Consider the following 13,209-nt stretch of genomic DNA (forward strand, 5'->3'; position numbering starts at 1 on the left):
AGATCCAAAAACAAGACAAGAACACGTACAAAGACCAATTTATGAAAAAAGTAAAAGTACATATTTGATAACTGGTATCTCTACCTTAAAACAATATTATATGCCTAAAACAGCGGAGTTTGGGCCCTTATTATGCAATGTGTCAAAGCTTTCTATTTTTCTCCTTTGGCTTATATTTAGTATTCAGGCTTTTGATAAAGTACATTTACCATAGCCAGAGGAGCAAGACAAGGATGCCCATTGTCACAACTGTTTGCTTTGGCCATGGAACCCCCGACTTAGGCCATTCATCTGAATCGAGCTAGTTATGATATAAAGTTAGTAGGTTTTCACCATAAACACTGCCTTTGTACAAATGACACCTTCCTGTGTTTGTCTAAAATGATCATTTCCCTCCCAAACCTAATGACCTTTCTTTTATATTTCGGAGGCCTGTCAAGATTGCAAGTTAACACAAAAAAATTGAAAGTCTTGTAGATGTCTATAATGCCAGGAGTTCTGGATTCCCAGCAACCCTGCTTTGATTTCACCTGCCATCTCTTTGCATTTCAGTATTTGAGTATGTGTTTAACTGCCTCTTATGATATATTATACCAAGCAAACTTTTCCAAATTATTCACACACCTGTACTCTTTGTTAACTGCCTGGGATAAACACAATCTTTCATGGTTACAGAGGTTTACGGAGGACAAAATTTCCTTGTAGCTAAAATATCTCTATTATGCTAGTGTACTGCCAGTAACCATCTCAACCTTTTGGTTCTGCAAGTTACAGAAGTGACTCCTCCAGTTTAACCGCTTGCCGACCAGCGCACGACGATGTACGTCGGCACAATGGCATGGCTGGGCAAATGGGCGTACCTGTACATCCCCTTTAAGACGCGGTCATTAGTGGGTGCACGCGCCGTGTACTCCGTGGGCGTGCCAGCGGGTCCTGCGGACTCGATGTCCACCGGGAGCCCGCGATTGTAATACGGAGTGGCAGAACGGGGAGATGCCTATGTAAACAAGGCATTTCCCTGTTCTGCCTAGCAACATGACAGAGATCTACTGCTCCCTGTCGTCAGGAGCAGTGATCTCTGTCATGTTGTAGTGAGCCCATCCTCCCCAAAGTTAGAATCACTCCCTAGGACACACTTAACCCCTTGATCGCCCCCTAGTGTTTAACCCCTTCCCTGCCAGTGTCATCTACACAGTAATCAGTGCATTTTTATAGCACTGATCGCTGTAAAAATGTCACTGGTCCCAAAATAGTGTCAAAAGTGTCCGATGTGTCCGCCGCAATGTCGCAGTCTTGATAAAAACTGCAGATCGCCGCCATTACTAATACAAAAAATTAATAATAAAAATGCCATAAATCCATCCCCTATTTTGTAGGCGCTATAACTTTTGCGTAAACCAATCAATATACGCTTATTGCAATTTTTTTTTTACCAAAAATATGTAGAAGAATACATATCGGCCTAAACTGAGGAAAAAACATTTTTTTATATATTTTTTGGGGATATTTTTTATAGCAAAAAGTAAAAAATATTGCTTTTTTTTTCAAAATTGTCGCTCTTTTTTTGTTTATAGCGCAAAAAATAAAAAACGCAGAGGTGATCAAATACCACCAAAAGAAAGCTTTATTTGTGAGAAAAAAAGGATGTAGATTTTGTTTGGGTGCAATGTCGCACGACTGCGCAATCGTCAGTTAAAGCGACTCAGTGCCGTATCGCAAAAAGTGCTTTGGTCAGGAAGGGGGTAAATTCTTCCGGGGCTGAAGTGGTTAATGGAAGCGGTCTTCCCATAGAGTAGCAAAGCAGAACCTGTACTGCCTGAAATCACAAGATATCCTGGTACTGGTTGTCATCCAACACAAAGAACACCTCTTTTGGGTCTCTTTGGAGGCATATCTAACTTCCCCAATATCTGTTGCTAATCACACGCACCTTTTTCTTGCCTGGTGACCAGACACACCTTACAGATATGGGATCGCCTGATATTTTCACATAAAACACTCATGACAACTAAGGCAAATCTGCTGTTTCCACCGGGAATCCACAGATACTGTAGTTGCACCCTGGTGTCACCAAAACTGCTTATAAAACATTTTTAACAGGCTCAGGTGATACCCTTTGAGAAATTGCAATCTAAACATTTTTTTTGCCCTAGAGCAGTTTTCCAGTACCTCCCAAATCAATGCTTTCTCTTTTGCTTTATACCTCCCCAACAAGATTTAACCTTGCATATGTACTTTCAGAGATAAATTTCAGTGGACCTACAGAGCTTGGGCCTTGTTTCTTTTATATACACCCTACTGTTGGAAAATATGCATAAAATATCACCCACTTATGTAGTTAAATGGGAACTGGATTTTCAGAGATCCCTTTCAATTTACTTCCAGTGGTTCAAATTTGATAGATACAGTCAAAAGCTGAGCCCATGTTGGAACATTTGGGGCAAATTATAAACTTCTTTTACGCTAGTACTAGCTCCCTTTGAAATAGCCCTTTCATTCCCCACATACCCATCACATTGTTTTCAGGGTTGTCAGGCAGATCATTTTTACACATATGGTGGAAATGTCCTAAGGCTAATGCCGCGTACACATGAGCGGACTTTCCGGCATACTTGGTCCAGCATACCGGAGTCCGTCGGACAATTCGATCGTGTGTGGGCTCCAGCGGACTTTTTTTTTTCAAAAGTTGGACGGACTTAGATTTGAAACATGTTTCAAATCTATCCGACGGACTCGAGTCCGGTTGAAAAGTCCGCTCGTCTGTATGCTAGTCCGACGGACAAAAACCGACGCTGGGGCAGCTATTGGCTACTGGCTGTGAACTTCCTTGTTTTAGTCCGGTCGTACGTCATCATGTACAAATCCGTTGGACTTTGGTTGATCGTGTGTAGGCAAGTCCGTTCATTCCGAAAGTCCGTCGTAAAGTCCGTCGAAAAGTCCGCCGGGCAAAGTATGCCGTAAAGTCCAGTCGTGTGTACGCGGCATAAGAAATTCTGGATCAGGGTATACCAACTCCTGTATACGGTAATGTATAGGACCCTTATAAGGCCCACACAGAGGTCCAACACAGAGGTCCAAAACTGACTGGGTCAGGTAATGTTTTAAACTAAACTCACAGCAATCCAAAATTTGAAAAGGAGTGCACTCCAAAGGTTGAATCTTATATGTACTTTTTGCTTTTCTTTGGGTTCTTTGTCATTAGCATATCCCCTTGCAGGAGCATTGTTAACTGTGGACAAACAAAAGACTTGCAAAAGATACCGTGTTTTCCCGAAAATAAGACTGGGTCTTGTATTTATTTTGGCAACAAAAGACACAGTAGGGCTTATTTTCAGGGTAGGTCTTATCATGTAATGTGTATTTGCCAGTTCCTGTGCCCCCTGTCTTCTTTTCCACTGAGCCTGTCAGCTCAGGAGTCATTAGCATTATAAGTTAAAGTGGTTGTAAATTCCTATAATCCACTCTATTACAGTATTATATAATGTGCAATGTGTGTGTTTCTGTAATATAATTGTGCCAAATACCTTCGTTACAACGCTGCCGGGCGCTTACGTGACCCGTCGGAGCTCTCTTCCCTGCTCTGATGCACTGCAGAGGGAGGGGCTGACATATCCCCGCTGAGAGCTAGGAGAAGAGGAGGAGAGCAGCGAGAGGTCAGCTGAGCGCCAAGCGGCGCTGTAACAAAGGTATTTGGCACAATAATATTACAGAAACTGTCACGTACCTGGTAGGAGCCTGAAATGATGAGGTCGGCCTCCCTTGTATCTCCAGCCTGGGCCCCACTGAGAGTGAGACAGAGGGTGCCAAGGGACAGGAGGAACACGAGTGCCTGTAGATGTTGGCTGCAGAGCTTGTGGCAGAAGTTATGGGCTTGGTGATTGAGGCAGAACTTCAGGCCGGGAACTGTGATGATGCTGGGTAGATCAACCGAGATTAAAGGGGAACTCCACCAGGCGCCTGGTTGCCCAGATCTTTCGCTCTATCTCTTACTCTGCTTCTCCAGCCCCCTGATCCTTTCCCATCCTGGTTTTACACCTTTTTACAATTTCTTTTAGCTTTTGCCTTTTAGTTACCACCTGAATTTTACCATCTGAATTTTCCACTCATTGCCTTTCTCAGGCTCTGTAGTTTGAAAACCCAACTTGTACAATTTCCTGTAATAATCTGGGTAGACAGGCTTGAGAAAGTATACTTCACAAGAAACTTTTATGTGTACCTAAGTTTGTCATACATTTGACTAAAGCCGCGTACACACGAGCTCTGAAGGTTTCTCCGATGGAATTCCGACAGAGAATGACTATGTTGCAACTGTGCAAAAACGCATGATGCTGCTATGTAAAATTGCTGAGTATATGCTAATCAGATAAGTTGCAGCTAGATCCAAAGTGTGCGCTGATCATTATTTACTTTATACCATTTAAGTGCGTTTACACACTTTGGATCTAGCTGCAACTTATCTAATTAGCATATACTCAGGGATTTTACATAGCGGCATCATGCGTTTTTGCACAGTTGCAACAGTCATTCTATGTTTATGTACCCTGAACATAGGGCTATTGGCATTCAGATTGGTTTGTTCAGCACTGTTTAGCGATTTTTACACAGCATCATTATGCAGTTTTGCACAGTTACAACATAGGCATTTTAGTATTCATCTACACTGAACATAGGGCTACTGTTGCTTCAGTTATTTTGCACAGCATCATTAGCAATTTGCATAATCGCAATTAGCGATTTTGCACATCATTTATTCTTTATTGTTAATATTTTATATATATCATCAAGCTGCGCTGATCATTATTTACTTTATACCAGGCCGCTTGCTCTCAACATGGGGAGGGTGCTTTGGGGTCCCCCCCCAAAGTACCTCGTCCTCATGTTGATGGGGACAAGGGCCTCGTCCCCACAACCCTGGCCATTGGTTGTGGGGGTCTGCGGGCGGGGGGCTTATCGGAATCTGGAAGCCCCCTTTAACAAGGGGGCCCCCAGATCCGGCTCCCCCATGTGAATGGATATGGGGTACATTGTACCGCTACCCATTCACCCAAAAAAGTGTCAAAAAGTAAAACCACAATACATAGTTTTTGACAATTCCTTTATTAAAAAAGAAAAAAAAAAAAAGTGTCCCGCGATGTCCATCCATCTTCAATCACGCCACCCGACAGACCCGAAAAATAGAAAAAAACAAAACAAAAAAACCCTGCCTCCGTGAGAGGCCTCCCGGCGACTGCTGTCTTTTCGCTGTGACAGCTGTTATATAGGCAAGGGCGGGGCCACCCGCTGACGTAACCAGATTACCCTGCCTCCCTTCGACGGCACATGGCGTCAGAAGGGGTGGGTCACTCGCTTACATCATCATTTTTCGGGTCCGTTGGGAGGCGTGATTGAAGATGGATGGACATTGCGGGACACTTTTTTTTTTTTCTTTTTTTTAAAGGAATTGGCTATTGTGGTTTGTACCTTTTGACACTTTTTTGGGTGAATGGGTAGGGGTACAATTAGGGCTGAAATAACGAATCGATTAATCAACAACTAATCGATTATGAAATTAATTGATTACTATTTTCATAATCGATTAATCAGCCAGTAACATAATGGGGTTAAAAAAAAAACCTAAAACGAGCCCTTTATAGTACAAAAAGAGCAAATAATCACTACTGTAAATATTACTTTCACAGTTCTACAGTAAAAAAACGAACCCCTTACGGTAGTGATTATCTGCTTTTTTTTTTTTTTTTTTTTTTTTTTTTTTTTTTGTACTATAAAGGGCTAATTTTAGTTTTTTTAACCCCATTATGTTACTAAACGTCTTAGACCTGGTTCACATCTGTGTGTTTTTTGGTGCTTTTTTGCAGAAGTGCACTGCAGTTCATGGTCTCCTATGGGACACGTTCACATCTATGCTTTTTTCAGCCGCTGCGTATTTGGAAAGGGTCAGGGACCTTTTTTTTTTTAACGCAAAAACTGTGCTTTTTGGTTCAATATACTTCAATGGAGAAGCTGCAGAAAAGCATTTAATGCGTTTTTGCAGCAATTTGTGTTTTTTAATCTGCCCAACAACAAATTAGCTCCAAAAAAATGCAAAAACGCAAATCGCTGCAAAATCACGTGTGCAAAAATCAAAACGCACAGCAAAAAGCACTGCAGAAACAGATCAAAAGCAAACTGCCTAGGTGTGTAGCGAGCCTTATGCCGCGTACACACGGTCGGACTTTCTATCCTACTTGGTCCGGCACACTTTCCGACGGACTTTGTCCGCCAGGTGCGCCGGACTTTAAAACGGACGGACTTGCCCACACACGCCCGGACTTTCCGGCGGGCTAAGTCCGCCCGTCTTTCCGACGGACTTTCGCCGGAGTTCCGGCGGACTTTCAGAATGAACGGACTTGCCCACACACGGACAAGTCCGTTCATTTTGAACGTGACTCAGGTGCGACGGGACTAGAAAAGGATGTCAATCTTGCCGCTTTTATCGGCGAGATTGACACCTTGCGAGCCCCGTCGCGGGGCATACCGGGCCCTTAGGTCTGGTATGGATTATAAAGGGAACCCCCTACACCGAAAAAACGGCGTGGGGTCCCCCCTAAAATCCATACCAGACCCCGATCCGAGCACGCAGCCTGGCCGGTCAGGAAGGGGGGTGGGGACGAGCGGGCGCCCCCCCCCTCCTGAACCGTACCAGGCCACATGCCCTCAACATGGGGGGTGGGTGCTTTGGGGGAGGGGGGCCGCCCTGCGGGCCCCCCCCACCCCAAAGCACCTTGCCCCCATGTTGATGAGGACAAGGGCCTCTTCCCGACAACCCTGGCCGTTGGTTGTCGGGGTCTTATCGGAATCTGGGAGCCCCCTTTAATAAGGGGGCCCCCAGATCCCGGCCCCCCACCCTATGTGAATGAGTATGGGGTACATGGTACCCCTACCCATTCACCTAGGGAAAAAGTGTAAGTAATAAAACACACTACACAGGTTTTTAAAATATTTTATTAAACAGCTCCGGGGGGGGGATCTTCCTCCGGCTTCGGGGGTCTTCTTCCGGCTTTGGGGGTCCCTCCGCTTCATCTTCTCCCGGCGTCCGGTTGGTTCTTCTCCGCTCTCTTCTCTCCAGTTCTTCGGCCGGCTCCTCTGCTGTCTTCAGGTAGCTCTCTTGCCAGCAGAGGTCCGGACTTCTTGTCTTCTTCTCTTCTCCAGATGTTGACACGACGCTCTCTCCGGCTGGACTGCTCTCCGAGGGCTGCGTTGTGACTTATATAGGCGGAGACCCCGCCCCCTTTTGATGTCACAGTCCCTGGGCATGCTGGGACTGTGACGTTTTAGGGGGCGTGGTCAACATCACCCAGTGACCACGCCCCCTAAAACGTCACAGTCCCAGCATGCCCAGGGACTGTGACATCAAAAGGGGGCGGGGTCTCCGCCTATATAAGTCACAACGCAGCCCTCGGAGAGCAGTCCAGCCGGAGAGAGCGTCGTGTCAACATCTGGAGAAGAGAAGAAGACAAGAAGTCCGGACCTCTGCTGGCAAGAGAGCTACCTGAAGACAGCAGAGGAGCCGGCCGAAGAACTGGAGAGAAGAGAGCGGAGAAGAACCAACCGGACGCCGGGAGAAGATGAAGCGGAGGGACCCCCGAAGCCGGAAGAAGACCCCCGAAGCCGGAGGAAGATCCCCCCCCGGAGCTGTTTAATAAAATATTTTAAAAACCTGTGTAGTGTGTTTTATTACTTACACTTTTTCCCTAGGTGAATGGGTAGGGGTACCATGTACCCCATACTCATTCACATAGGGTGGGGGGCCGGGATCTGGGGGCCCCCTTATTAAAGGGGGCTCCCAGATTCCGATAAGACCCCGACAACCAACGGCCAGGGTTGTCGGGAAGAGGCCCTTGTCCTCATCAACATGGGGACAAGGTGCTTTGGGGTGGGGGGGGCCCGCAGGGCGGCCCCCCTCCCCCAAAGCACCCACCCCCCATGTTGAGGGCATGTGGCCTAGTACGGTTCAGGAGGGGGGGGCGCTCGCTCGTCCCCACCCCCTTTCCTGACCGGCCAGGCTGCGTGCTCGGATCGGGGTCTGGTATGGATTTTAGGGGGGACCCCACGCCGTTTTTTCGGCGTAGGGGGTTCCCTTTATAATCCATACCAGACCTAAGGGCCTGGTATGCCCCGCGCTCGCCGCAATAGGAAAATTTGTTTTTCCTATTGCAGCGAGCGCGAGATGCAATACCCTGCCCTCGTGTCGTATCTGGTCCGTCGGACCAGCATACACACGAGCGGGCTTTCCGTCGGACCAGCACACACACGAGCGGACTTTCCGCCCGAAACTGAGTCCGGCGGAAAGATTTAAAACTTTCTTCAAATCTAGGTCCGGCGGGCTTTTGGGAAAAAGTCCGCCGGAAAAGTCCGCCGGCGCCCACACACAGGCGGATTGTCCGGCACACTCTGGTCCGCCGGACCAAGTATGCCGGAAAGTCCGACCGTGTGTACGCGGCATTATTCTGGCCACACGGATCCATTATCAGACGAGAATATTCAGAAGAAAAATCTTTGTATATTCGCTGAATGAAAGAATGTCGTTTGAAATTTTCACTTGTTTTTAACATTCTGTTTTTAAAATGAATGTAATTTCTGAACGAAAACCACATACACTGTCTGATAATTCCTTTGACCAAGAAGTTTTCCAAATTTTCCCGTCACTGTGGTTTGACCCCACTAACGATTAGAAAATCGAACAAACGTTCTTAAAATTAAATTTTTTTTGAAGGAAGACATTTGATCTCTGAGTCTGATAATATTTATCAGATTAACCCTTTATTAGTATGGACAGTATATCTCTTCTCTAACAGTTTATACAGTATATCTCCTCTAATAGTATATACAGTATATCTCTTCTGCCTGTTATTCTTAGAGTGGATTACATATTTTGCTCCCTAACCATATAGTTGGTTATTTATATTTACCGCTGCATAGAGATATTTAAGAATAAATTTCCTAGATAAAAAACTTTACATATTAACTAAATTATACGCCACATTTTTTTTAACGTTATTAATCGATTAATCGAAACAATAATCGGCCAACTAATCGATTATGAAAATAATCGTTAGTTGCAGCCCTAGGTACAATGTAGTCCTACCCATCCACATGGCGGGGATCTGGGGGCCCTCTTGTTAAAGGGGGCTTCCAGATTCCGATAAGCCCCCCACCCGCAGACCCCCACAACCACCGGGACCAGGACAGGGTTCTGGGGACGAGGCCCTTTTCCCCATCATATGTTGAGGGTAAGCGGCCTGGTATGGTTCGGGGAGGTGCCCATTCACCCTCCCTATCCTGGTTTGCCAGGCTGCTTGCTCGGATAAGGGACTGGTATGGCTTTTGGGGGGACCCCATGCCAATTTTTTTTTTAATTTTGGCATTGAGTTCCCCTTAAAATCTATGCCATACCCAAAGAGCCTGGTATGGATTTTGGGGGGGACCCCAAACTGTTTTTTTTTTTTTAATTTTGGCGTGGAGTTTCCCTTAAAATCTATACCCGGCCCAAAAGGTCTGGTATGGACTGGGGATGGGGAACCTATGCCTTTTTTTTTCTTAATTCTGTCATAGGGTTCCCCTTAACCACTGCAATACACTATTATATACTGTACACTGACTGCACTGTATATGTGTGTGTGTGTGTGTGTGTGTGTGTGTGTGTGTGTATATATATATATATATATATATATATATATATATATATATATATATATATATATATATAGATATATATAGATATATATCTATATATATATATATATATATATATATATATAGATATATATCTATATCTATATATATATATATATAGATATAGATATATATCTATATATATATATATACACTAAACTGCCTGCACGCCACTAACTAACCTGCCTCTAGCTAATGTTCTCTCATTCATAACACTATATACGGCCGCCGTGTAAGCAGCCTTATATAGTGTGGGGCCTGGACTTAGCCCCCTGAGCCACGATTGGCTAAAGGCACCCTGCGTTTGGCCAATCATGACTCTCACAGCAGAGCGCGCTGTGATTGGCCAAAGCATGCAGGTCAGGTGCATGCTTTGGCCAATCATCAGACATCAATGCACTGCGATCTCGCAGTGCATTATGGGGCGTTCTGTGGCGCTCGAATTTGCCACGAACGCCCCATAATGTTTGGTATTCACCAAACGGGCGAACACCCAATGTTACCTTTGACTCGAACATCGGGACCATCCCTAGTCTTCAGGTGCTTTTGCCATATGAGATGTCTTGATTCTAAAAAAAAGTGATGCAACTATAAATCCTTAGCCTGATATATTTAGGAGAAGAGTTGTATCATGGAAAAAAAAAACATTTTTCCCCTTCGATACATAGCTATACATTTATGCGAAAGCAATGTAATCTTAGATATTGCTAAGGTTTAACATTTCTCTGTTGCACAGCTAAACATGTGAAGCAAGTCTCTATTTCTACAAAATCAATTGTGCCACAGAGTACATTTCTTTTTTTTCAGGAACGTATAGATGTTGTAGGATTTACTCTGGGGATCATTGCAGTCCTGGTGTCCTGGACAGTTCGAGTACCTGTCATTACAAAAGTGGTAAGAGAATAACAGAATATGTCTCTGTGTCCTTAACTGCAGTTATTTGTTAAAACAAGGGAAGACCTTTTTGTTCCTAATTTTGTTTCTTAGCACCCAATTATTGAATGGCTACATGTCTGCTGTTAGTCCTATAGGACTGATATTCCTTATTATTCCTTATGTCATTTAGGGCTACATTGGCATTTAATTTCCTTTGCTGCTGAGAGATTTAATTACTTGTTGCCCATTATTATGGCAGCACATTTCAATGTGTTACAGTTGAGGATACTGCCAGTAGGACATTTTCTCGGTAGCAAAGAAATGTAGTACCCTGTATGGCCTTAAGCTTACCCAAAGTTAATAGAATGAAGTTACCTGATTGGTTTCTATTAGCGATGAGCTCAGGTATGTTTGGATCCTAGTCCAAACCCACCTTAGTAAGCCTGCTAGAAGTTGTCACTGTACTGGGCCAATCGTAAGCAGCAGAGGCATTTCCAGCCCTCAGCTGCATGTATACATACCCCTTGTATATGTGTGGCTGTTGGACAGGTAATGCCCTGGCCACAGATGACAGCTTTTTGGCAGGATTGCTCAGGTGGGTTTGGACTAGGATCCAAACACACTCAAGCTAATGCCTAGTTTCTAAGACCTCTTTCACACTGGAGGCGTTTTTCAGGTGCTTTAGCACTAAAAATAGCACCTGTACAGCGCCTGAAAAAAGCCTAAAGGGCTTTCACACTGGGGTGCTGCGCTGGCAAGACGTCAAAAAAAAGTCCTGCAAGCAGCTTCTTTTCAATGGGATCAATGGGCAGCGCCGCCGAAGCGCCTGCAAAGCATCCCGGCAGCGGCGCTTTGCGGGTGATTTTAACCCTTTATTCGGCCGCTAGCGGGGGTTAAAAGCGCCCTGTTAGCACCTGAAAAGCACTGCAAAAACTACAGTGTTGCGCAGCTAAAACTAGTGTCGCTTTACCAGGGACACCTGGGCGCTGACAGTGTGAAAGGGCTCCAAGTGTGAAAGTGCTACTACTCTGTACACTCTGCAGAACAAGAACTATTTTAATTATTTGCACTTTGGCCCTCTGTTGGTTTACTTAGCTGTTATAATCATTTGCAGTGTAAAGGAATGGTGTTCCCAGTAATTCAGGTCTGGGCTGTCCTCTTCTCTGCTTTGGCAAGCATTATGTATGCGGCTGCCATCATGTCACATGACCGACATCAGGAGTACTTTGTGAGAGCAATTCCTTGGTTCCTTATCTCAATGGGCACTGCTGCTCTGGATGTTGCTGTATCCTTTATCAACTACTTAGCTTTATTTTTGGCTTTAAATAAACTCGGACCATTAGGACTATGGAGCTGCAGGATTATGACTTTTGAACACTGAAAATACTTAAACCTGTATTAAAACCAAAAAGAAAAAATATATACCGTATTTATTGGCGTATAACATGCACCTTAACTTTAAGATGGAAGTTTCAGATAAAAACCTTAAATTTTAAAATAAGGGTTAGTGCCCATCTGCAGCCTCTAATATGCCCATTATTGCAGCCTGTTTAGTGCCCATCTGCAGCCTCTAACATGCCCATCTGCAGCCTCTAATGTGCCCATCTGCAGCCTCTAACATGCCCATCTGCATCCTCTAGCATGCCCATCATTGCAGCCTGTTTAGTATCCATCTGCAGACTCACCTTTGCTGATGATTGCAGTCGCACCAGTGCTGGATTACACAGATCCGCAATCTCCTGTGTATTACTCACAGTCCTACCCAGCTTATATGATGGACAGAACAGTGGTCCAATGCTGGGCCAGGGGGGCGGGACTGTGTGACAGCGCCGGATACACAGGAGATCGCGGCTGTGTGTAATCTAGTGGCGCTTGTCCCCTCCTTCCACTCCGAGGCAGCAGGGATCGGCGTATAACACGCACATGCGATTTCCCCCTGATCCCCCAGGGGAAAAAAGTGCCTGTTATACGCCGATAAATACGGTATATTGCAGTTTACAATCCCTAAATGTGGGGGCTTCATTTGTTTTCTTTTTTTAGACTTTTTTTTACCTTTATTTTACATCTGGTGGTCCCTACTTCCTGTCTTAGGGTGGCTGTTAATTGACTGGAGGAGCAATGTACCTTTTGGACAGCAACATTTTCAGTCTGGCAATTGGATAGTGTTAGATAAGTTTTACATACATGAATAAAAACTGACCATTTCAAGCATTTCTGTTGGTGTTAAATGGTTTTTGAAATAGTAAAATGGATGTTTTTATTATTTTTTCCTTTATTTTTACCTGGTGATCTGACCAATTATACACTTCATGTCCAAGGTGCCTCCTCTATTTATCAAGGAGTGTAGCACCCTTTAGTGTGCTAGTATTGTTAGAGTAGAGTTGTTAGTATAGTTGTTAGTATGAATTTTAGCTCAGGGCTAAGCCTGAGTTATGAAGCTGGATCAGGGTTCAGTGACTCAGGGCTGGATGACTCATCCTAGCAGCCTCTCTGGTGCCTCCCCCTGTTTTCTAGGTTATTGAAGAATGTTCTGGACATAATGGGTGGAGGTTAGGAGAAACTGCTTGGAATATTTATGAGGACCTTAGCCAATCCCCAGTAAAGGGCTGGCAGGGGGCAGGC

At 44.8% G+C, this 13,209-nt stretch overlaps 1 protein-coding gene across 1 annotated transcript in view; it reads left to right on the top strand.

The window, feature by feature from the left end:
• The window catches only part of TMEM44 (transmembrane protein 44), a 79,034-nt gene that overhangs the window by 31,121 nt on the left and 34,704 nt on the right, over nt 1–13,209 (top strand). The window contains exons 5-6 of the mRNA XM_073626349.1: nt 10,519–10,605; nt 11,702–11,872. Coding sequence (XP_073482450.1) covers nt 10,519–10,605; nt 11,702–11,872 — 258 coding nt within the window. The remainder of the gene's footprint in view (nt 1–10,518; nt 10,606–11,701; nt 11,873–13,209) is intronic.

This window comes from Aquarana catesbeiana, linkage group LG04 (assembly GCF_042186555.1).
Source record: "Aquarana catesbeiana isolate 2022-GZ linkage group LG04, ASM4218655v1, whole genome shotgun sequence".
Lineage (NCBI taxonomy): Eukaryota > Metazoa > Chordata > Amphibia > Anura > Ranidae > Aquarana > Aquarana catesbeiana.